This window comes from Cnephaeus nilssonii, assembly GCF_951640355.1.
Source record: "Cnephaeus nilssonii genome assembly, chromosome: 9".
Taxonomy (NCBI): Eukaryota; Metazoa; Chordata; class Mammalia; order Chiroptera; family Vespertilionidae; genus Cnephaeus; species Cnephaeus nilssonii.
This window is the reverse complement of record NC_137080.1, coordinates 95877454-95901513: the sequence shown is the minus strand read 5'-3', so window position 1 is coordinate 95901513 and position 24060 is coordinate 95877454. Positions and strand designations below refer to the sequence as shown.

Genomic DNA, 24060 nt, shown 5'->3' with positions numbered 1-24060 from the left:
CCAGGGTGTTGTTCTCACATCACCATCGGGTTATTTTTTATTTTTATTTATTTATTTACTTATTAAAAAATATATATTTTTATTGATTTCAGAGAGGAAGGGAGAAGGAGAGAGATAGAAACAATGATGAGAGAGAAACATCAACAGGCTGCCTCCTGCACACCCCACACTGGGGATCCAGCCCGCAACCCGGGCCTGTGCCCTGACCGGGAATCGAACCCTGACCTCCTGGTTCATAGGTGGATGCTCAGCCACTGAGCGGCACCGGCCGGGCTAACGTCTCTTCATGCAGAGGAGGGGAACAGATGCTGGGTTTGGGGGAGGGCCGGCCGCTCTGCCACAGAAGCAGCTCTGGGACTCCCACAGCCAGGGGTGTCCCACCGTCCGCCTCCAGCCAGTGGGTCCAGGCGCCCCTCTTTTACATGTGGTTTCTGAGGAGTTGTTCGTTTTGTTTGCTTTTTAAATTTCTTTATTGATTAAGGTATTACATATGTGTCCTTATTCCCCGCCGCCCCCCCCCCCTCACTCATGCCCTCACCCCCCTGGTGTCTGTGTCCATTGGTTAGGCTTATATGCATGCGTACAAGTCCTTTGATTGATCTCTCCCCCTTACCCCCACCCTCCCCTACCTTCCCTCTGAGGTTTGACGGTCTGATCGATGCTTCTCTGTCTCTGGATGTATTTTTGTTTTTCATTATATTCCACAAACGAGTGAGATAAATATCTTTATCTTTCTCTGATGGGCTTATTTCACTTAGCATAATGTTCTGCAGCTCCATTCATGCTGTTGCAAATGGTAGGAATTCCTTCTTTGTCACAGCAGTGTAGTATTCCATTGTGTAGATGTACCACAGTTTTCTGATCCAGTCATCTGCTGATGGGCATTTAGGCTGTTTCCAAATCTTAGCTATGGTGAATTGTGCTGCTATGAACATAGGGGTGCATAGATCCTTTCTGATTGGTGTTTCTAGTTTCCTGGGATATATTCCTAGAAGTGAGATTACTGGGTCAAATGGAAGTTCCATTTTTAGTTTTTTGAGGAAACTCCATACTGTTCTCCACAGTGGCTGCACCAGTCTGCATTCCCACCAGCACTGCACGAGGGTTCCTTTTTCTCCACATCCTCTCCAGCACTTGTTGTTTGTTGATTTGTTGATGATAGCCATTCTGACAGGTGTGAAATGGTACCGCATTATCATTTTGATTTGCATCTCTCGGATAACTAGTGACTTTGAGCATGTTTTCATATGTCTCTTGGCCTTCCTTCTGTCTTCTTTTGAAAAGTATCTATTTAGGTCAGTTGCCCATTTTTTGATTGGGTTGTTTATCTTCCTTGTTAAGTTGTATGAGTTCCCTGTAAATGTTGGAGAGTAAACCCTTATCAGTGATAACATTGGCAAATATGTTCTCCCAAGCAGTGAGTGGGCTTTCTTGTTGTTTTGTTGATGGTTTCTTTTGCTGTGCAGAAGCTTTTTATTTTGATGTAGTTCCATTTGTTTATTTTCTCTCTAGTTTCCATTGCCCTAGGATCGGTATCAGTGAAGAAATTGCTTCGGGATATGTCTGAGATTTTGCTGCCTGTGGATTCCTCTAGTATTTTTATGGTTTCCCATCTTATGTTTAAGTCCTTGATCCATTTTGAGTTGATTTTTGTGTATGGTGTAAGTTGATGATCTAGTTTCATTTTTTTTGTATGTATCTGTCCAATTTTCCCAACACCATTTATTGAAGAGACTGTCTTGACTCCATTGTATGTTCTTGCCTCTTTTGTCGAATATTAATTGAGCATAGTGGTTTGGGTCGATTTCTGGGTTCTCTATTCTATTCCATTGGTCTATATGTCTGTTCTTGTGCCAGTACCATGCTGTTTTGAGAACAGTGGCTTTGTAATACAGCTTGAAATCTGGTATTGAGATCCCTCCTACTTTATTCTTCTTTCTCAGGATTGCTGTGGCTATTCGGGGTCTTTTTTTATTCCAGATGAATTTTTGGAAAGTTCGTTTCTAGGTCTGTGAAATATGCCGTTGGTATTTTAATGGGGAGTGCATTGAATCTGTAGATTGCTTTAGGTAGTATGGACATTTTAATGATGTTGATTCTACCAATCCATGAGCATGGTATGTTCTTCCATTTATTTATGTCTTCCTCTATCTCTTTTTTCAGTGTCCTATAGTTTTCCGTGTATAGGTTTTTTTTACCTCCTTAGTTAAGTTTATTCCTAGGTATCTTAATTTTTTTGGTGCGATAGTAAATGGGATTGCTTTTTTAGTCTCTCTTTCTGTAAGTTCACTATTGGTGTATAGCAATGCCATAGATTTCTGGGTGTTGATTTTGTATCCTGCTACATTGCCAAATTCATTTATTAAGTCTAATAATTTTTTGATGGAGTCTTTAGAGTTTTCTATGTACAATATCATGTCATCTGCGAATAAGGACAGTTTTACTTCCTCCTTTCCAATTTGGATGCCTTTTATTTCTTCTTCTTGTCTGATTGCAATGGCTAGCACTTCCAGTACTATGTCAAACAGGAGTAGTGAGAGTGGGCATCCCTGTCTTGTTCCTGTTCTTAGGGGAAATGGGTCTAGTTTTTGCTCATTGAGTGTGGTGTTGGCTGTGCATTTGTCATATATGGCCTTTATCATGTTGAGGTATGATCCTTCTATTCCCACCTTGCTGAGAGTTTTTATCAAGAAAGGGTGTTGGATTTTGTCAAATGTTTTTTCTGCATCAATTGATATGACTATGTGATTTTTATCTCTCAGTTTGTTCATGTGATGTATTATGTTTATTGATTTGCAGATATTGTACCATCCTTGCATCCCCAGGATAAATCCTACTTGGTCATGGTGTATGATCTTTCTGATGTACTGCTGGAGCCGATTTGCTAGAATTTTGTTGAGTATTTTGGCATCTATGTTCATGAGGGATATTGGCCTATAATTCTCTTTCATTGTGTTGTCTTTACCTGGTTTTGGTATTAGGGTGATGCTGGCTTCATAGAATGAGCTTGGAAGTGTTCCTTCCTCTTGGATTTTTTGGAATAGTCTGAGGAGGATAGGTTTTAGTTCTTCCTTGAATGTTTGGTAAAACTCCCCTGTGAAGCCGTCTGGCCCCGGGCTTTTGTTTTCTGGAAGCTTTTTGATGACTGCTTCAATTTCTTCCATAGTTACTGGCCTATTGAGCTGTTTAGATTCTTCCTGATTGAGTTTTGGAAGGTTGTATTTTTCTTTCTTTTTTTTTTTTGAAGGTTGTATTTTTCTAGGAATATGTCCATTTCCTCCAGGTTGTCCAGTTTGTTGGAATAGAGTCGTTCATCTGAGGAGTTATTTGTAAATCAAAAGTGTTTTCACAAACTTAATTGATCCCTGAGAAATCTTTCCTCTTCCTCTGACTGATGCTCTGCATCTCTGCCTTCACAGCTTGACGGAGCAGGGGTTTCTGGGGGATGGAGGCCGCGCACTGCTCGGGGCTCTTCGCTTCCTGCATTTCCTACAATGCGGGTTCTCATTCAACCCCGCCCCCAATATGTTTACTCCTTTGAGTGACCAATCCACATTTATTTATAAGTTGGGAATTTTATCCACTGAACTTCCTGTAAAAATGTTCTAAAAGTTTTTCCAGTCTTTAAAACGAAAAATTTTTTTCTTTTGTGTTTTAAAAAATATGTTTTATTACTACCAGCAGGAGCGGCCTGCCTGGGGTGGCAGGTACGCTGGGCTCAGGGTGTGTGTGGTCTGTGAGAAAATGATGGTGACTGGGAAGCTTGAAGGAAAGGGGCTGGGGCTGAGGCCAGCTCCAAGGGTTCTTCAGACAAACTTCTGGGAACGCCGAAAGGTATCATGGCAAGCTACCGCCAAGCCGCCGACAAGATTAAGAAATTCTTGGAAATCTGGCTGCCCATCAGAGCTGAGGTCCAGTTTCTTCATCATGCGGTCAAGGACACTGGGGCCTTCTGGTTCTCCGTGAAGGCAGCCAGCTCCGTGCTCACGAAGGCCAGGAGCTCCGTCTTGGGGAGTGTGGAGCTGTTACTGTCCTTTCCAGCGTACCCCTGGGAAACAGCAATCAGAGACTCCGTGCCGCTCGGTCTCTGCAGGGCTGGACATTTTTGCCACGTCGGAGTGGAGCGAGGCGCAGAGGCTGTGAGCGGGGCGCGATGCGGCGATGGTTTCGTTTTTTTGTCCCCAGATTCTCTCTGGGAAAAAGATCGTGACTACCCGTATGTGTCAAGAAGTCCTGAGGTCTCACTCATTCGTGGGACATAATGAACAACACAAACTGAAGAGCAAAAGGGGATCCAGAGACAGAGAAGCATCGAACAGGCCGTCCAACCTCAGAGGGAAGGCGGGGGGGGGGGGGGCGGGGGGGGGGGCGGGGGGGGTAAGAAAACAACCAAGGGACTTGTATGCATGCATATGAGCATAACCCATGGTCACAGACAGTAGGGGGGTGAGGGCCTGTGTGTGTGTGGGGGGAGCGGCTGGGGAGAGGTCAATGGGGGAACTAGGAGACATATGTAATACTTTAAACAATAAACAATAATTTAAAAAAGAATAGTAGGGGGAAAAGTTCTGAGGCCCTGGCTGGTTTGGCTCAGTGGATAGTGTCGGCCTGCGGACTGAGGGTCCTGGGTTTGATTCCGGCCAAGGGCCTGCGTTGTGGGTTTGATCCCCAGTAGGGGGCGTGCAGGAGGCAGCCGATCAATGATTCTCTGTCATCATTGATGTTCCTATGTCTCTCTCTCTCCCTTCCTCTCTGAAATCAATAAAAATATATTTAGAAAAAAAAAACAAAAGAAGAAGTTCTGAGAAAATGCGTCTCAGTCTCTAGGAGGTTTATGTTCAAGAAGATGGCAGTAGCCCAGGCTCTCCAGAAGCCACGTGGCGGGCGAAGCCCAGAAGAAAACAGAAACTGAGTAAGTGTGAGTGGTTTTGCAACGTCTTGGATGGCTGCTGGGTTTGTGCACTTCAGACAGCTCACGCCACAGTGTGTGTGCGTGGCCGTGCGCGTGGGGCCGTGGCGCGAAGCCAGGACCCTCCGGTGCGGAGGCCGAGGCTCAGCTCGGTGGCAGCCTGTTCCCTCCCACAGGAGGCCACCCCCCTGCCACTCCCTAGTGTTCTTCTCTGGCAGCAAACGAAGCAGCTGCTGAGCCAGCTCCGGTTTTCGGGAAATCAGGTGACCTTTCCCCTCTCCCGCTCACTGCCGCTGCGGCCGAAGGTGGACACCATGGGCTCCCTCAGGGCTCTGCTGTGCCTGCTGTCCCTGTGCCCAGGTAGGAGCCGGGAGCGGGGCGGGGTGGGGCGGGAGGGTCCTTGGGTGAGGCCACCGCCCCCCCCCCCCCCGGGTGTCCACGCTGGAAACAGCCTCTTTGCTTTCCTTTTCTGCCCCCGCTTTGGGCTCGTGCCTTCCTCCTTCCCCACGTCTGCGTCTTGTCCCCTTCCCACAGGCTGGGCTGCAGCGGCCCCCTCCTGCCCGCGGAACGTGAACATCTCGGGGGGCAACTTCACCCTCAGCCACGGCTGGGCCCCTGGGAGTGTCCTCGTCTACTCCTGCCCCCTGGGCCGGTACCCCCGTGCCCACGTCCAGGCTGTGCCTGAGCAGCGGCCGCTGGCAGACCCCGCGATCCACCCCGCTGACAAAGGCGGTCTGCAAACGTGAGGCTCCCCAGCTCGCCCAGGGGAACCTCTACTGAGGGTCTTAGCCTGCCCGGGGGCGTGGGAGGGAGGGCAAAGCCTTTTCCGCAGGGCTTCGCGAAATAGCGGGATCGCCACTCCCCTAGCAGGGTATTGGAGGCAAGCTTTAAAAAATATATATTTTTAAAAATATATTTTTATTGCTTTCAGAGAGGAAGGGAGAGGGAGAGATAGAAACATCAATGATGAGAGAGAATCATTGATTGGCTGCCTCCTGCATGCCCCCCACTGGGGACCGAGCCCACAACCTGGGCATGTGCTCTTGACCGGAATCGAACCCAAGTCCCTAGGCCGACACTATCCACTGAGCCAACCCAGCTAGGGCGAGGCAGGCTTTGATGGCGATTGTGGGGTGCTACAGGCCAGACGCTTTCCAAAATACTTAACAGTTGACCGCATGGTACTGCCCACTCCTGGGGGCGGGGCCGGGGGTGGGGGCGGCAGTGAGCGAAGGGCTCTCGCCAGCGCTCCGGGTTGAACGGCGTGAGTCCGCCAGCAGCAGCAGCAGCAGCAGCACAGGCATCAACCTCATCTGCAGCCACGGGCTTCCCCCGCGTCCGGGCGCGCCCCACCTGGTGCCAGCCCGGTGCTCCCGGTCCCCCCACATCCCCACCCCTCTCTCTGCAGCTGTTCGCTGTCCCGCCCCCGTTTCCTTTGAGAATGGCATGTACACCCCGCGGCTGGGGTCCCACCCCGTGGGCGGCAACCTGAGCTTCGAGTGTGAGGACGGCTTCGTGCTGCGGGGCTCGGCCGTGCGGCAGTGCCGCCCCAATGGCATGTGGGACGGGGAGACGGCCGTGTGTGACAGTGGCGGTGAGTGCCGGGCCGGTGGCCGCGTGGGGCTGGGGCCTCCCCGGGAGCCTCTGGGGGACAGGCCTGGCGTCCCAAGGGTCAAAGTAACGTTCCTGGATTTTGGTCAATTGAGCGCGGCAGGCCCCACATCACCGGCCCGGAGGGGGCCGGGGCCAAGGCCGCTGGCTCCAAGCTTCGGCTCCGACGTACGGGCTCCACACCGTCCGGCTTTCCCGAAGCCTCAAAGCCTGCCTGGTGTTCGACCTCACGGGGCTGAGGACGGACGATAGGCCGAGAGGGTCGTGCTGACGTGGCTCGCCTCTGGAACCGGGCTGGGTTCCAAGCTTGCCTTTGACCTTGACAGACCCGGGGCAGGTTATGTATCCTCTCTCTGGCTCCGTTTTCCCACCTGTAAAATGGGTTTGTAAGGGTGCTGGCTGTCCTCGTTTCCCAGGTGAAAGCTGAGAGGATGGACGGGGTGCCGTGGGGACGGGGAGAGCTGACGTTAGTGTGGGTCTAGAAAGCCTCGGGGTCTGGCCGTGCCTCGTACCCGCGTCACGGTCATCACTGTCCCAGGGCACGCAGATGCCTCTGCTCGACAGAGTGGCGCTCCCGGGCGTCCTGGAGCCGCGTTTGCCGGTGGGATTTGGGCGCTTCCTGGGCATAGTTCTGGGCGCAGAGTTCAGAGACAGCCCGTGAGAGGGCAGGGCCGTCCCGCCCCGGGCCCGCCGTCGGCTCCGGCGCTGCCCCGGACTCTGCCAGCAGCCAGTCATTCAGACGCAGGTTTAATCCATTTGCAAATCGAGGCAGAACCTACCTGCAGGAAAGTCACCAATCTGAAGTTGCAGCCTGATGAATTTTTACACACGGGTCACCCATCTGACCACCGCCGGAGAGAGGACCCGCTGCATCCCAGGAGGCCCGCCCGCCGGCGCCCGGACGGCTCCCGCCCGCTCCCGGGGTCAGGCAGCCTGTCCTCAGCCTGGAGGAGGCGTCACACAGGTGGCTCTTCCGCGCCTGCGCCTTCACCCAGCACCGTGCCGGGGTGCCAGCCTGGCACCGCAGGCTGCTCTTCGTGGCTGTGGATCCCGGCGCCGTCTGTGCCAGGCCGTGCCTGCCCCTGGTGCTGGGCCTCGGGCACTGCCAGGTGGCGGCCTGAGTGGCGCTCCGTGAGCGTTCCTGTGCCTCACTCCGCGCACGTGTCCTCGGCGCGTGTGGTCTGAGCGCGCGTGACCGTCCCGGCGGCAGGGGCAGGGGTGTCACCGACATCGGCGATGCCGCGGGTGGTGGCCACACCCTCCTGACACTTGGAATCGCCCACCTCGCTAGTGCTGGCTCCCGGGGCTTCGGCAGAGGGCGGCCCGAGAGGGGCTTCTCTGCTGGCGCTGCCCCGTTCTGGGGTGGACGCAGCCGCTGAGCTCGAACATCTGGCCTCTGGAAGGCCCCACCCACACCCACCGGAGACCCCGGCCCCGAAGAGGCCCCACCCACACCCACCGGAGACCACGGAGCGGGGCGCGCGGGAGGGAGCGGGCAGTGAGCAGGGCCGGGCCGCGCAGGAGGGTCTCTGCTTACTCCGTCTCCCTCTGCTCCCTCGCAGCCGGCCACTGCCCCAGCCCAGGCATCCCCGTGGGCTCGGTGCGGACGGGGTCCCGATTTGGCCTTGGGGACAAGGTCAGCTACCGCTGCTCCTCGAATCTGGTGCTGACAGGGTCGGCAGAGCGGGAGTGCCAGGGCGGTGGGGCCTGGAGCGGGACCGAGCCCATCTGCCGCCGTGAGTAGCTGCCCTGCCCCTCCCGAGACTCTTGGGCACCGGCCCCCACGCTGACCCCGGTGGCTCTTCCCACAGAACCCTACTCTTACGACTTTCCTGAGGACGTGGCCCCCGCGCTGGGCACCTCTTTGTCCCACCTGCTTGGATCCACCAATCCCACCCAGAAGAAGAAGGGTGAGTGCTGGTGGTGGCCGGCAGGCGGCGGCAGGCGGCTCGGGCTGGGCCTCTCGGCGCAGCAGGGCTGAGCTGGCAGCAGGGGCGGCCGAGCCGCTTGGCCAGAGAGCAGGTCAGGAGTAGAAACGAGCCCCCTCCGTGTTTCTCCCAGAGAGCGTGGGCCGGAAAATCCAAATCCAGCGATCCGGTCACCTGAACCTCTACCTGCTCCTGGACGCCTCTCAGAGCGTGAAGGAAGAAGACTTCCGCATCTTCAAGGACAGCGCCGCCCTCATGGTGGACAGGGTCAGGGCCAGACGCGGCGGGCTGCCCTGCTCGGACCCTCACAGCCCACCTCCTTCAAGGAGTCTTGCCCATGCACGAGGAATCATGGGTTCATTTAGAGGGCCACATTTTTTGTTCCCCAAACACCGACTATGTACCACGCACCTTGGTGGGTGCTGGGTGCTGTGCTGGGGAACACCAAAGAGGAACAACACGAGGTCCCCGTTTCCCGGAGTTCCTCTTCCAGAACAGGGGTCTCCCCGGAGGGTGCACCAGATAACCCACCGGGTGTGGCAGAAAAATACTGCTAACCCTGTTGAATCATTTTAATTTAAATCAATAGCTTAATATTTAATAATTTGAAAACATTTCAATAGTTCGTGTGTTTACCGTGATACACGGTATGAATATGAGTGTAGTTTACAAGCACATTTACCTTTATGTGTATCTCATGGCTACACACACAGAAGGGTTTGGAAGCCATGGTTTAGATCATAGCCCACGTTTTGCTTGGTATTTATGCTTCTCGCAGTAGTTTATGTAGATATATGTGTTTCCTCCCCGCTACACTTTAGAAAAGGAGTTTCTGTGTTCCTTAGAGTCTCTCTTAGGACCTAAACTTAAGTCACTTGGTCACGAGGCTGCAGGATAGGACCATTGGGTGCCTCGGGGTTGCACCGACAGGCTCAAATCCTCCTTCCAGTGGGTGACCCCGGGAAAGGCACCAGCCTCGGTTTCCTGGTGTGAAAAGCAGGGACCTCCGTGCTCCCTCACCGAGTTCCTGGGAAAAGTAAATGAGGCCAGTGGCTCAGCGGGTCGGCGCATCCTCCCAATCCCCAGGGTTGCGGGCTGGGTCTCCAGGCAGGCGCCGACGGGAGGCAACCGATGAGTGTAGAAACGGGTGGTCAGCCTCTCCCCGCCCCGCCCGCTGTCTCTAAAATAAAAAAATGAAAAAGGTGAAAGAGGAGCGAGCCCATCAAAGAGAGCAGATGTCAGCAAACACCGGTCTCCGGAGCTCTTCCAGGCAGCAGTGTCTTCCCGGGTGATTCTGGTTGATGTCAGAGAGGAAGGGAGGAGGAGAGAGACATCAATGATGAGAGAGAATCATTGATCGGCCGCCCCCTGCCTCTCACTTCCCTTCACAGATCTTCAGCTTTGAGATCAACGTGAGTGTCGCCATCATCACCTTTGCGTCAGAGCCCAAAACCATCATGTCTGTCCTGCATGACAATTCCCGGGACGCGACCGAAGTGATCTACAGTCTGGACAACATCAACTATAAAGGTGTGGCGTCCTCCGACGAAGGTGGGAGCGGGAGGGGCGGTCTGCAGCACACGGATCAGGACAAGTTAGGGAGCGGGGGCTCTTGGTGGCAACCACGTCTCAGGCTCCAGGGCTGTGGGTCCTCAGGCTCGGGTGGGGTCCCAGCCCGCCAGCCCCCGCCTCCCTCCCGTGTGCTGCACAGCCAGGGCGTCGCGCAGGCCGGTCCCCGGTGCCAGAGCCACACGCCTGGCTTCGGCGGCTCAGTGCTGGTCTCCCAGGTCGTGGTAAGCGCCCTCCGGTAGGCCGCAGAGGCGAACAACAGCCAAGTGTGCATCTGGAACCCCCATCTTTGCCTCCGGGGACTCAGCGGCCGAGGTTGAGGTTATGCAGTGAGCACTTCCGGGGGACGGCTCGGATGCCGGACGGGCAATGGTGCCAGAGCTCTGCCTGGGACCCAGGGCCTGAGCTTATCAACAAGCGGTCATTCCTCTCCAGCTGGTGGGGAATAGGGTGATTTTCTCTCCCCTTTGCTTTGCATACTGCAGACCATGAGAATGGAACCGGGACCAACATCTACAAGGCGCTAGACAGTGTCTACATCATGATGAATAACCAAATGCAGCGCCTGGGCATGAGCACCGCGGCCTGGGAGGAAATCCGACACGCCATCATCCTGCTGACAGATGGTGGGTGCCCTCGTCTCTGTGGGGCCACCGTCTCTGTGGGGGTCACCGTCTCTGTGGGGGTCACTGTCTCTGTGGGGTCACCGTCTCTGTGGGGTCCCCGTCTCTGTGGGATCACCGTCTCCGTGGGGGTCCCCGTCTCTGTGGGGGTCACCGTCTCTGTGGGGTCCCCGTCTCTGTGGGATCACCGTCTCCGTGGGGGTCACCGTCTCTGTGGGGGTCACCGTCTCTGTGGGGTCACCGTCTCTGTGGGGGTCACCGTCTCTGTGGGGTCACTGTCTCTGTGGGGGTCACCGTCTCTGTGGGGTCACCGTCTTTGTGGGATCACCGTCTCTGTGGGGGTCACCGTCTCTGTGGGGGTCCCCGTCTCTGTGGGGGTCACTGTCTCTGTGGGGGTCACCGTCTCTGTGGGGTCACTGTCTCTGTGGGGGTCACCGTCTCTGTGGGGTCACCGTCTCTGTGGGATCACCGTCTCTGTGGGGGTCACCGTCTCTGTGGGGGTCCCCGTCTCTGTGGGGTCACTGTCTCTGTGGGGGTCCCCGTCTCTGTGGGGGTCACTGTCTCTGTGGGGGTCACCGTCTCTGTGGGGTCACTGTCTCTGTGGGGGTCACCGTCTCTGTGGGGTCACCGTCTCTGTGGGATCACCGTCTCTGTGGGGGTCCCCGTCTCTGTGGGATCACCGTCTCTGTGGGGGTCACCATCTCTGTGGGGGTCCCCGTCTCTGTGGGGTCACTGTCTCTGTGGGGGTCACCGTCTCTGTGGGGTCACCGTCTCTGTGGGATCACCGTCTCTGTGGGGGTCACCGTCTCTGTGGGGTCACCGTCTCTGGCACAGTAGCAGGAGCGTCATGGAGGGTCAGAGACCTGCGTGCTGACTCTCCCTGGCCACGTGGGCCTGTTTCTCAATGACCAAGTAGAAATAGTGACAGCAGGGATGACAGGACAGCAGGGGTGACAGGACAGCAGGGATGACAGGACAGCAGGGATGACAGGACAGCAGGGATGACGAGGACAGCAGGGATGACAGCACAGCAGGGATGACAGCACAGCAGGGATGACAGCACAGCAGGGATGACGAGGACAGCAGGGATGACAGGACAGCAGGGATGACAGGACAGCAGGGATGACAGGACAGCAGGGATGATGAGGACAGCAGGGATGACAGGACAGCAGGGATGACGAGGACAGCAGGGATGACAGGACAGCAGGGATGACAGGACAGCAGGGATGATGAGGACAGCAGGGATGACAGCACAGCAGGGATGACAGGACAGCAGGGATGACGAGGACAGCAGGGATGACAGGACAGCAGGGATGACAGGACAGCAGGGATGACAGCACAGCAGGGATGACAGGACAGCAGGGATGATGAGGACAGCAGGGATGACAGGACAGCAGGGATGACAGGACAGCAGGGGTGACAGGACAGCAGGGGTGACAGGACAGCAGTGATGACAGGACAGCAGGGATGATGAGGACAGCAGGGGTGACAGGACAGCAGGGATGATGAGGACAGCAGGGATGTCGAGGACAGCAGGGATGACGAGGACAGCAGGGGTGACAGGACAGCAGGGGTGACAGGACAGCAGGGATGACAGGACAGCAGGGGTGACAGGACAGCAGGGGTGACAGGACAGCAGGGATGACAGGACAGCAGGGATGACAGGACAGCAGGGGTGACAGGACAGCAGGGATGACAGGACAGCAGGGATGTCGAGGACAGCAGGGATGACAGGACAGCAGGGATGACAGGACAGCAGGGATGACGAGGACAGCAGGGATGACAGGACAGCAGTGATGACAGGACAGCAGTGATGACAGGACAGCAGGGATGACAGGACAGCAGGGATGAGAGGACAGCAGGGATGACAGGACAGCAGTGATGACAGGACAGCAGGGATGACGAGGACAGCAGGGATGACGAGGACAGCAGGGATGACAGGACAGCAGTGATGACAGGACAGCAGTGATGACAGGACAGCAGGGATGACAGGACAGCAGGGATGAGAGGACAGCAGGGATGATGAGGACAGCAGGGATGACAGGACAGCAGGGGTGACAGGACAGCAGGGGTGACAGGACAGCAGGGATGTCGAGGACAGCAGGGATGACAGGACAGCAGTGATGACAGGACAGCAGGGATGACGAGGACAGCAGGGATGACGAGGACAGCAGGGATGACAGGACAGCAGTGATGACAGGACAGCAGTGATGACAGGACAGCAGGGATGACAGGACAGCAGGGATGAGAGGACAGCAGGGATGACAGGACAGCAGTGATGACAGGACAGCAGGGATGACGAGGACAGCAGGGATGACAGGACAGCAGGGATGACGAGGAGAGCAGGGATGACGAGGACAGTAGGGATGACGAGGACAGCAGGGATGACGAGGAGAGCAGGGATGACGAGGACAGTAGGGATGACGAGGACAGCAGGGATGTCGAGGACAGCAGTGATGACAGGACAGCAGGGGTGACAGGACAGCAGGGGTGACAGGACAGCAGTGATGAAAACATTAGCTGCCTTCCGTTCCTTGCACAATTTTCGTGGAGAGAAGTCGTTTGCGTAAAGGTGCTTTGTGATTATAAACCTAGTTATTATCACCACCTGGAGGTCACCTCGTGTGCGCTGGTAGGGGGCTCCGGACCGTGACGGCCGTGGATCTGGGCTCTGCCATCGAGCTCGTGATTTTGCCCACAGTATGCCCTCCATCAGGACTGTGCTCTTGTCTATGAAATGAGGGTACCCACCCCCCGGGGGCTTTGTGAGAATTAAAGGAGATAAGGGAACGAGCTCGGGGCCCAGTGCTGCGACAGCCTTTCAGTAAACTCGGGTAGGAGCGCAGGTGCCGCGGGTCTGCCTCCCCGCCTCCTGGGCCACGGGGTCCTGAGAGGTCCAATTCTTTCCCTCCCGGTTCCAGGAAAGTCCAATACCGGGGGCTCTCCCAAGCGAGCTGTTGACAATATCAAAGAGGTCTTGAACATCAACCAGAGGAGGAGCGACTACCTGGGTGAGCCCCACCCTGCCCCCAGCTGTACTGCCCCCAGGGGCCCGAGGCCCACAGCCTGGGTCCCAGCATCTCTCGGAGTGCAGGTGGCGAGTGTCCGCCGTGGCGTCATCTTCGGTTGGCTGTGGCTGGCCGCGTCTGCGCTGGTCAGAGGGGCCCTCTAGGCCGCCAGGGCAGATGCGCACAGAGAAACCGTTGCTGGGGTCGCCGCCTCCCTCCTCCCCCTCCTTCCCCACGCTCTGGGAGCCGGAGCCAGAGCCTCTCAGGAGGAAGAGCCGGCCTGCGGGACTGTCCCGGGCGCCCCGGGGCGCAGTGCAGATAAGCCAGGCAAGCCTTGGCAGCTGCAGGCGCTAACGGACAACTGCTCAGGTTCCGAGGAAATACAAATGGCACTGCCCTTTGGCCACAAAGAATTCAGAGAGAAGCGCTCCAGATAAGGGAAGGCCTTGAGCCTCCAACGCCTACCCCGCCCCCCCGCCCCCGCCCTGGCCGCGTGCCTCGCCCGACCTGGCCCTCAGTGGAGACTGGTTCCTCTTTGAAACTCTGGCCCGGGGAAGGCAGAGCCCAAACCCCACGCCTCACACCGCTGGGCCAGGGTGAAATGCTCAAAGCACTCCACTGAAAAGCAGCAGGAGCTGACGGGAGAGAGAACTCGGGCTAAGCGGGGCTGAGAGCAGGTGCTGCCGGAGGGGACCCTCTCCCGGTCTGAGCATCCCCCCCCCCCCCCGCCGCCACGAACACACACACACACACACACACACACACGCACACGCACACGCACACGCACACGCACACGCACACGCACACACGCTGCACCGCCCTCTGGGAGCAGAGGGCCAGGGAGCGTGGGAGGAGGGGGGGCAGCGGTTCCAGAGGCGGCTCCCGGGAAGGGAGGGCTCCAGGCCCGGCCTCGGTGTGCGGAGGGGAGGAGGCCCGGCCTCGGTGTGCGGACGGACGGGAGGAGGCCCGGCCCTGGCTCCTGTCTGCCTGGCCGCATGAAGCACTGCGAGGGCCGGAGGGACGAGGCGCTGTGCTGAGGGTGAGCCGGACACATGCCTCTGGCGGGCCGCACTCGGAGGAGACAGTGCGTTGGTTTGCCGGGACGGGTGCAACCAAGCATACAGGCCTGGGGGCTTCAAACCACAGGAAGCGCTCTCACACGTCGAAGAGCCTCCAAGTCCAAACGCAAGGTGTCCGCAGGCCAGCCCCCCCCCCCCCCCGGGGCTCCAGGAGGGTCTTTCCTCGCCTCCCAGCTTCGCGGGCCCAGGCCCTGCGCTGGGGCAGGGTCACCGGTCTCTGCTGTCTCCACATCCCCTTCGCTCTTCTTACAAGGACCCAGCGCAGATCAGGGCCCACTCTAGTCCAGCGCGACCCCATCTTAACTAGATCGCATCTCTAAAGACCCTGTTTCCTGACGAGGTCACTCAAGTCCTGGGAGTTAGGACGTGAGCATCTCCTCTGGGGACACAGTTTTCCCCGCGGTGGGCATTAAACCAGAGGGGTAAGGAAGCCACAGGGCACGGCGTGCCTGGGGCACTGCACCTTCAGACAGAAGGCGGGAGGGACGGCTGAGTAGTGATGTTTGAGTCAAGGCTTAAAAAGCTCAGGGAGTGAGCCCAGTGGGAAGTCGGGGCGGAGCGGGCCAGGCGGAGGCACGGCCTATGCAGAGGCTGCGGCGGGAGAGCTGCAGCGTGAGGGCTTCACGGAGGCCCTGTGGCCGGAGGGCGAGCTGTGGAAAGAAATGCAGTCAGACAGGGCGGAGTTGGGGGGGTGTCATGTAGGGCTTTGCAGGACAGTGAGCTCTGAATGCAGCCTCCCGCCGCGGCGGGCCCCCAGCCACAGATCTGGTGATTTCCTCCCCCATCAGACATCTACGCCATCGGGGTGGGCAAGCTGGATGTGGACTGGCGAGAACTGAACGAGCTGGCCTCCAAGAAGGATGGCGAGAGGCACGCCTTCATCCTGCAGGACGCACAGGCTCTGCGCCAGGTCTTCGAGCACATGCTGGGTGAGCGACTCCCTCACCCCCCGCGGGGAGGACGGGGAGTGGGAGGCGGCTGGGAACCCGCTCACAGTGCCCCGCCCTGTCTCCTGCCCCATCCGCTCCTCACACACAGACGTCTCCCAGCTCGTGGACACCATCTGTGGGGTGGGGAACCTCTCCGCTAATGCCTCTGCCCAGGAGCGGACGCCCTGGCACGTCACCATCAAGGTAGGGAAGGAGGGCTGGGCCGGGGCCGAACAGGCGAAAGCGCCGTGGGGAGGGTCCCTGAAGGCCCCCTGCTCCCCTGCAGCCCAAGAGCCGGGAGACGTGCCGGGGGGCCCTCATCTCGGACCAGTGGGTCCTGACAGCCGCTCACTGCTTCCGCCACGCTGACCAGGACCGGTCCCTGTGGAGGGTCACCGTGGGTACGGAAGGGCCGCCCTGTCCCAAGCCCCTGCCCCTTCAGGAGCCCCGGCCCGGCCTAACCTGCCACACCGTTCCCAGGGGATCCCAGCTCCCACTTGGGCAAAGAGTTCCAAATCGAGCAGGTAGTGATCTCTGCCGGCTTTGACGTCACTGCCAAGAGGCCGCAGGGCATCCGGGAGTTCTACGGGGACGACATCGCCCTGCTGAAACTGGCCCAGCGGGTGAAGATGTCCACCCACGCCAGGTGCTGGCAGCGGGCAGCGCTCCGGAGCCCGGGGGGGGGGGGCACCACGCACGGCCCGTGTGACCCCCGCTTCTCCCCAGGCCCATCTGCCTTCCCTGCACGGTGGGGGCCAACCTGGCCCTGCGGAGACCCCCGGGCAGCACCTGCCGGGACCACGGTGAGTGCTGGGGCATCAGGTGTGAGGAGCTGGGGCCGCGAAGGGCCAGCACGAGCGCTCTCTCCTTCCTGTAGAGAGCGAGCTTCTGAGCAAGCTGAGCGTTCCTGCTCATTTTGTGGCCTTGAATGGGGACACGCTGAACATTAACCTCAAGACAGGGTCGGAGGTGAGCGGCTCAGGTCTGGGCTGGGGGGGCGGTCCCCGGGTCACCCCGAATGTCTGTCTGCCCCTGCAGCGCGGGCTGCTTTCTCCGTCTGAGAGAGGCGCCCCGCTGCTCACCCCAGCCTTCTCTCTCGCTCCACTCCTGCTGCAGAGGACAAGTTGTATTGAGGTCGTTTCCCAAGACAAAACCTGGTTCCCCAACTTGACAGACGTCAGAGAGGTGGTGACAGACCAGTTCCTGTGCAGTGGGACGGAGAATGATGACCATCCCTGCAGGGGTGAGCCCCCCGCCCCCGTCCTCGGCATTCTTGCAGGCAGGCCCCGGGCCCTGGTGCGAGCAGAGCAGCGTGAGTCAGCGCCGGCACCTCTGTCCCTTCTTTCTGCAGGAGAATCTGGAGGCGCGGTTTTCCTTGAGCGGAGATTCAGGTTTTTTCAGGTGAGGAGAGAAGGGAGAAGCGCATGGGCCTGGGTTACAGGGTCTGGGCCTCGTGGGGGGACAGGGAGGCCTTTGCAGGGGCCGGGAGGATGGCTTGGAGCTGGGGTCGTGGCCCCTCCTGTCCGTTCTCTCTCCCAGGTGGGCCTGGTGAGCTGGGGTCTCTACAACCCCTGTGGCAGTTCCGGGGGGAACTCCCGCAAGAAAGCCCCCAGAGACAAGGTCCCCCCGCCCCGCGACTTCCACATCAGCCTCTTCCGCCTGCAGCCCTGGCTGCGGCAGCACCTGGGGGGCGTGCTGCACTTCCTGCCCCTCTAGGCGCCCCCCGCCCGGCCCGCGGCGTCCTCTCCCACGCCCTCCTCTGCCTCTGCCTTCAGACCCGGGACCTCCTCACTCCTCGCCCGGGCAGCGCCCACCCACCCTCGGCTTTACCCACTCACTCTCCTTTCACTTGCACGTGGAATTTCCCAGTTTTAGACTTTAATAAAAACCTGATTTCCACATTGTCTGTGCCTCTGCCTGGGGGCGGGGAAGGCAGGAGTGATTCCAGGAAGCGCGGGAGCAGGTCAGAGACCCTGCTGGGCAAACAGGACTCTGCTCCCCACCGGGTCAACCGGGGGGGGGGGGGGGGGGGGGGGGGGGCGGGCTGGGCTCTTTGGGGAGGAACTGTGGCAAGGGAGCTGTTGAAGGGAGAGTCCTGGATCCTGGGCAGCAAAGGGTGGGGCTTGCCGTTTCTAGTTCCTTGACTGGCAGCTCCGTGGGGCTCTCCCTCTTGGACATTCCGGAAAGTGATGTGGGCAGGGTGGGCAGGGCGAGCGGCAGGTGCCAGCACTCCGATTGCATAAAAGGCCGGAGGTGTGGGGGGCAGGGGACGGGAGTGCACCCTGCCCAGGTCTGCAGTCTCGGCCTGGACGCTGAGCCAAGTGGCCATGCAGCCCAAGCCGGGGAAGGCCGCGCCGCCTCCCGGGGCCCTGCGGAGCAGCCCCGGCCCCTGGCTCTGCCTCGTAACCCTGGTCCTGGGTCTCTTGCCTGCAGGTAAGCCAGGGTCACTGCCCGCTCCTGCTGCCCCAGCCTCCCTCCGGGGCCTGGCTTTACCAGCCTGTCTCTTTAGGTGTGGGCACCACGCCGTTGCCCGCGGCTGAGCCCCAACGCCCCTGCTCTCTGGAGGGCGTAGAGATCAAAGGTGGCTCCTTCCGGCTTCTCAAGGAGGGCCAGGCCCTGGAGTACGTGTGTCCCTCTGGCTTCTACCCATACCCTGTGCAGGCTCGCACCTGCAGGTCCACGGGGTCCTGGAGCGCCCTGCAGACCAAAGACCAAAAGATTGTCAAGAAGGCGGAATGCAGAGGTTGGAGGGCAGGGAGGGTGGCATGGGCCAGCAGAGGGCTGGAGCCGGGCGGCCGAGGTCCCGACGAGGCTGAGATCAGAGTGTGCGGCCAGGCGGGCTGAGCAGGTGTAGGAGCTGTCTGGGGCTGGAGGGGGGAAGGCGGAAGGAGGGAGGAGGAGGGAGCCAGCCTGTCCTCAGCACCGGCCCCGTCCCAGGCGGCCCTGCGGCGGCCAGGCGCTCAGGGTGGGAGGGAAGAGCAGTGGCCCTCCGGGGGCCGGGGCAGACCGGACAGGCGCTCAGGGTGGGAGGGAAGAGCAGTGGCCCTCCGGGGGCCGGGGCAGACGCCGCTCCTGTGGGACCAAGAAGGCGCTTTCTCTCAGCGACGGGGCCTTGATACCGGGAGGGAGGCTCCAAAGGGCAGCCCTTCCCTCTCGGTGACTTCTCCTTGTCCCTCCCCCAAGCGATTCGTTGTCCGCGACCACAGGACTTTGAGAATGGGGAGTACTGGCCCCGGGCTCCCTACTACAATCTGAGCGACGAGATCTCTTTCCACTGCTATGATGGCTACACCCTCCGGGGCTCCGCCAACCGCACCTGCCAAGTGACTGGCCGGTGGGACGGGCAAACGGCCATCTGTGACAACGGAGGTGAGGTGGCTCCCCCGCGGCGGCCTGCCCCGCCCGCGCCGCAGCCCGAGGGACCCTGTCGCTCCTGGGCGCTGCCGTGCCCGCGGGCCTCGGCCCTCACGCTGTCTCTGCCTCTGCAGCCGGGTACTGCCCCAACCCAGGCATCCCCATCGGCACAAGGAAGGTGGGCGGCCAGTACCGCCTGGAAGACAGTGTCACCTACTACTGCAGCCGCGGGCTCACCCTGCGTGGCTCCCAGCGGCGAACCTGCCAGGAAGGTGGCTCTTGGAGTGGAACAGAGCCTTCTTGCCAAGGTGACCCTTGACCCATGCCTGCCCTCAGGTCAGGTCTTGCTCTCTTGGCCTCAAGTCCCCGTGCCAGGGCACTGTCTCCTTCCCTGCTAAACCTCCCTGTACAACTTACTGCTGAGCCCTTCCCGCTCTGGAAACCCACCACCCCGCGTTCCGGTCCCTGTGCTGCTGACCCTCCTGGACATCTGACCTGCTTTCTGACCCCTCCCAGACTCCTTCATGTACGACACCCCTGCCGAGGTGGCCGAAGCCTTCCTGTCCTCCCTGACAGAGACCATAGAGAGCGTGGACGCTGAGGATGGGCACAGCCCAGGTGTGAAGGCGGATTGGAGGTGGGGCGGAGCCGGGAGGGCAGGGCAGGGCGGGGCAGGGGAGCCTGAGTGTCTGGGCACACGCAGGGGAACAACAGAAGAGGAGGATTGTCCTGGACCCCTCGGGCTCCATGAACATCTACCTGGTGCTGGATGGATCCGACAGCATTGGGGCGCGCAACTTCACAGGCGCCAAGAACTGCCTCCGGGACTTCATTGAGAAGGTGGAGCCCCTCCTTCAATGCGGGGACCCTGAATGGCCCTCACAGGACTAGCTCCCCGGTTTGCAGCCCCTCTGAGCCACAGGGTTTCAGAAAATCCTCAAATCCTATTCCGCCCTCCCTCCCCTTCACTTGAAGCAGTTTCTTCACCTTTAACCCAGACGCCCCTGAAAACCCCAGAGTGACCAGTTGGCCCTTGAGTCTCTTACCAGGACCTGCCCCGTCTCAGCAAAGTATTCTACATGCAATACCATTACCCTTGATTCCCTCAGGTGGCAAGTTACGGGGTGAAGCCAAAGTATGGCCTAGTGACATATGCCACGGACACCAACGTTTTGATCAGAGTGTCCGATGCAGAGAGCAGCAACGCAGACTGGGTCACAGAGAAGCTCAATGGAATCAGCTACGAAGGTCAAGTCAGGGGAGTGGTAGGAGGAGATGGTGGGAAGTTCGCTCACTTTGGGGTCAGAGAGGTCAAAGGTTCAGGGGTGCTGTGTGAGACCCCCGGGGACAGGGCGTGGCTGGCAGCAGGGTCCACGGGAGCAGGTGAGTGGGAACCTGCTGGGGGCTGAGAGTCACTTGCAAAGGGGAGTCAGTGGGATGACAATCAACTAAAAGGCTGGAAAATGTGGGATGTTGACAGGCCTCAGGGTTCAGGGATGGCTTGGCAGACGGGAGGTGACAATCCCTTCCTGCCCACAGACCACAAACTGAAGTCGGGGACGAACACCAAGAAGGCCCTGCTGGCTGTGTACAACATGATGAGCTGGGCGGGCGACACCCCTCCCGAGGGCTGGAACCGCACCCGCCACGTCATCATCCTCATGACTGATGGTCAGAAGGGCTCTCGCCTGCCCGACTCCCCACCCTCACTCGCGTGGCCCTTCATCCACATGTAACATTAGACTCATGGTGGGGCCCTGAGCAGCAACAGGCCTGAACCACGATCTTTTCTGTGACATTTTACAAGGGACTCTGTGATCTGTCACTTCCAAACCTGCCTCCCAGCCACCTGCCACTACCTGTGGGCAGCCTATCTGTCTGGGCCCTCCCTTGCCCCCTCACGGTCTGTCTCTTCTGTAGGCTTGCACAACATGGGCGGGGACCCAGTCCCTGTCATCCATGACATCCGGGCTTTGCTGGACATCGGCAGAGATCGCAAAAACCCAAGGGAAGAGTACCTGGGTGAGTCCTATTGCCCAAGACCAGCACCGCTTTCTCAGCTCCTGCCCCCCCCCCCCCCCCCGCCGGGCGTGGACCCTCACCCTCCCCTTTCTCCCGCAGATGTCTACGTGTTTGGGGTTGGGCCTCTGGTGAACCAAGAGAACATCAATGCTTTGGCTTCCAAGAAAGATAAAGAGCAACATGTGTTCAAAGTCAAGGACATGGAAAACCTGGAGGATGTTTTCTTCCAAATGCTTGGTAGGCAGACGTCAGGCTGAAGGATGGCCAGGAAGCTCAGCTCTCCCAGGCCCCTCCTTCCCGCTCCCCCCCCCCCCCCCCGCCCCGCGCCAAGCCCCGGCAGCCGGGAAGGCCTCTCCTCACAGTTGCTTCCTGGCACATCCACTTAGAATCAGAGCTCCCAGCGACGGAGACCTTTGTCAAGTCCATTTCACAGAGGCCACGGGACGGCCAACTAGTGAGCTGGGCCTAAAACCAGCCAAGTCTCCGATCTTAGGCTCAAATTCTCTCCACTGCACCAGTGGTTTCAGGTCTTCAGTACAAAGAAACGAATGCCCTTGCCTCTCCTTTCTCCTCCCGGGCCTCGGCACCCGCCCAAGGTGCCGCCGTTGGGATGAGCGCCCCAGCTCTCAGCGCCCTCTCCTTTCTTGTAGATGAAAGCCGGACTCTGGGTCTTTGCGGCATGGTCTGGGAGCACAAGGACAGTACCGATTACCACAAGCAACCGTGGCAGGCCAAGATCTCCGTCACTGTAAGCACGGCGTCCTGGGGGGTGGGGGTGGGAGGACTCTGGCAGGAGGGCAGCGTCCATGCTAGAATTGGGCGTTTGTGAGCGAGCGTGCCCCCTGCCATCATTGCTAGCGCCCTTCGAAGGGACACGAGAACTGCATGGGGGCCGTGGTGTCTGAGTACTTCGTGCTGACGGCGGCGCACTGCTTCACAGTGGACGATCGGCTGCACTCAATCAAGGTCAAGTTGGGTAAGGGTGACACATCCCTTTGCACCCGGGGTGGGAACGGCTGGCCCTGGCCCTGCCAAGGCATTAGGGAGGAGTTAAATATTTGACCAAATATAGCAAGCTGTTTTTTCCTTGTTAATCCTCACCTGAGGACATTTTTTAAGACAGAGTGGAAGGGAAGGGGAGACAAACATTGAAGTGAAAGACACATTGATTGGTTGCCTCCCAGGGGCTGGGGATCAAGCCTGCAACCAAGGTACATGCCCTCGACCGGAATCCAACCTAGGACCCTTCATTTCGAAGGCCGATGCTCCAACCACTGAGCCAAACCAGCTAAAGTTGAGCAGGCTGATTTTTAATTTGATGGTTTTGTATGGTTCATGAACGATGTTCTAAGTATCCAAACGGCCCTTGGCAGAAAAAGACCCCCGCCCGCTTTACACGCGGAACAGTAAGGGATGGCATGGGGCCAGAGGCGGGAGGCTGCCCACAGAGAAGCGGGTGCCCAGAGGCCCTCTCCCCGCCGACCTTAGGAGGAATGAAGCAGGACTTGGACATAGAAGAAGTCCTATTTCACCCCAAGTACAACATCAACGGGAAAAAAGCAGAAGGAATTCCGGAATTTTATGACTATGACGTGGCCCTGATCAAGCTCAAGAAGAAGCTGCAGTTCAGCAAGACTCTCAGGTCAGGCGTCTGGCTCCCCGAGGAGTGTGAGGTGGGGCTGGAGGCCTGGGGGTGCCATGTGCCATCCGTGTCCTGCCTCTCCCGCAGGCCCATCTGTCTCCCTTGCACTGCGGGCACAAACCAAGCGTTGAGGCTCCCACTGTCAACCACTTGCCAGCAACAGAGTAAGACATGTTCAGGGAGAGAGCACTAGGGTGAGAGTCCGAGACAAGTGGGGCGCGAGGGAAGCTGGAGGTGCCTGCCTGAGCCCCAGCCCTAGGGAGGGTGCGGGAGCTGCGGAGATGGTGGGGAGAGGAGTGCTGAAATGACCCAGTCCGTCCATCTGTCCAGTGGAAGAGCTGCTCCCTGCAAAGGATGTCAAAGCTCTGTTTGTGTCTGAGGACAGGAAGAGGCTCACTCGGAAGGAGGTCTACATCAAGAATGGGGATAAGGTGAGAAATGTGGGACCCTAAGGAGGTCCTCGGCTCAGCCTCTCCCTGAGCAAGTTTGTTCATCCTTCTCCCCACACTTTCCCCCCCACCTACAGAAAGCCGCATGTGAGAGAGATGCTCAGAAGGCCCCGGGCTATGAAAAAATCAAGGCCATCTCCGAGGTGGTCACCCCCAGGTTCCTCTGCACTGGAGGGGTGGATCCCTACGCGGACCCCAACACCTGCAGAGGTGAGGAAAGGCTCTCTGGTGGAGCTGCTAGTTCCTGAGGCCCAGGAGTTTCGCTGCAGCTTCTCCTCCCTGTAGGTGATTCTGGTGGCCCCCTGATTATCCACAAGAGGAGTCGCTTCATTCAAGTAAGTCCCCTTTCCCAGCCTGGGGGAGACACCAAGTGCTCAGCACGGGCCCAGAGCAGGAGAGGCCAACCGGTGTGGCTAGAAAAGGGAGGGCAGAGCTGCCTCGCCTTAGGACTCCCCCTGAACCGGCGGGTCAGGCCCACGGGGCGGCCTGGCTGCTGCGGAGGACAGGACTGAGAGGGTCCCTAGTCTATTTCTCCCAGGTCAGTGCAGGTGCCATGGGGGCAGCTGTGCTTCCTGGGGTGCAGAGGAATTCTACCAAATGGTCCATGGCAACCCCGTGCCCGCTGCAGGTTGGTGTGATCAGCTGGGGAGTAGTGGACGTCTGCAAAGACAAGAAGCCGCAGCGTCCGGTACCTGCTCACGCCCGAGACTTTCACATCAACCTCTTCCAAGTGCTGCCCTGGCTCAAGGAGAAACTCCACGATGAGGACCTGGGTTTTCTATAGGGGTTTCCTGCTGGAAAGGGGCATGGGGTCAAATTAAAACAGCTGTGACACCACCTGTGTTCAACATCCTTGGGGGTAAGGGAGTGGGGAAGGTGCACTGGCCATCTTGCTACAAACGCGGCAAAATCTAACAGCTGTTGTAAAAGGCTCAAC

The 24060-nt window shown here is 58.6% G+C and overlaps 2 protein-coding genes across 2 annotated transcripts; both read left to right on the top strand.

Annotated features, from left to right (window-relative positions):
- The first annotated feature begins 5050 nt into the window (after positions 1–5050).
- C2 (complement C2) lies at positions 5051–17542 on the top strand. Its single transcript, XM_079781230.1, is given in 19 exon segments — positions 5051–5269; positions 5444–5565; positions 5567–5651; positions 6318–6503; positions 8083–8256; positions 8332–8430; positions 8582–8715; positions 9840–9978; positions 10503–10643; positions 13562–13651; positions 15516–15656; positions 15766–15860; positions 15943–16057; positions 16137–16302; positions 16383–16459; positions 16534–16625; positions 16773–16899; positions 17008–17057; positions 17196–17542. Coding segments are annotated over 19 exon segments (2256 nt in total). The 5' UTR covers positions 5051–5223; the 3' UTR covers positions 17373–17542.
- Positions 17543–17868: 326 nt separating this feature from the next.
- Positions 17869–23960, top strand: CFB (complement factor B). Its single transcript, XM_079780462.1, has 18 exons — positions 17869–18089; positions 18166–18399; positions 18840–19025; positions 19145–19318; positions 19527–19628; positions 19714–19850; positions 20120–20258; positions 20550–20681; positions 20931–21032; positions 21132–21269; positions 21683–21780; positions 21891–22008; positions 22521–22674; positions 22762–22838; positions 23005–23105; positions 23201–23333; positions 23409–23458; positions 23752–23960. The coding sequence occupies exons 1-18, from the start codon at positions 17984–17986 to the stop codon at positions 23905–23907; spliced, it is 2337 nt and encodes a 778-aa protein (XP_079636588.1). The 5' UTR covers positions 17869–17983; the 3' UTR covers positions 23908–23960.
- Positions 23961–24060: the final 100 nt, after the last annotated feature.

Excerpts from the sequence above, each read along its gene's own strand:
- CFB (XM_079780462.1), top strand. The coding sequence starts at position 17,984 with ATGCAGCCCAAGCCGGGGAAGGCCGCGCCGCCTCCCGGGGCCCTGCGG. Across the intron at positions 20,682-20,930 it reads CATCATCCTCATGACTGATG|GCTTGCACAACATGGGCGGG; the intron begins GTCAGAAGGGCT and ends TCTCTTCTGTAG. Across the intron at positions 23,459-23,751 it reads AGAGGAGTCGCTTCATTCAA|GTTGGTGTGATCAGCTGGGG; the intron begins GTAAGTCCCCTT and ends TGCCCGCTGCAG.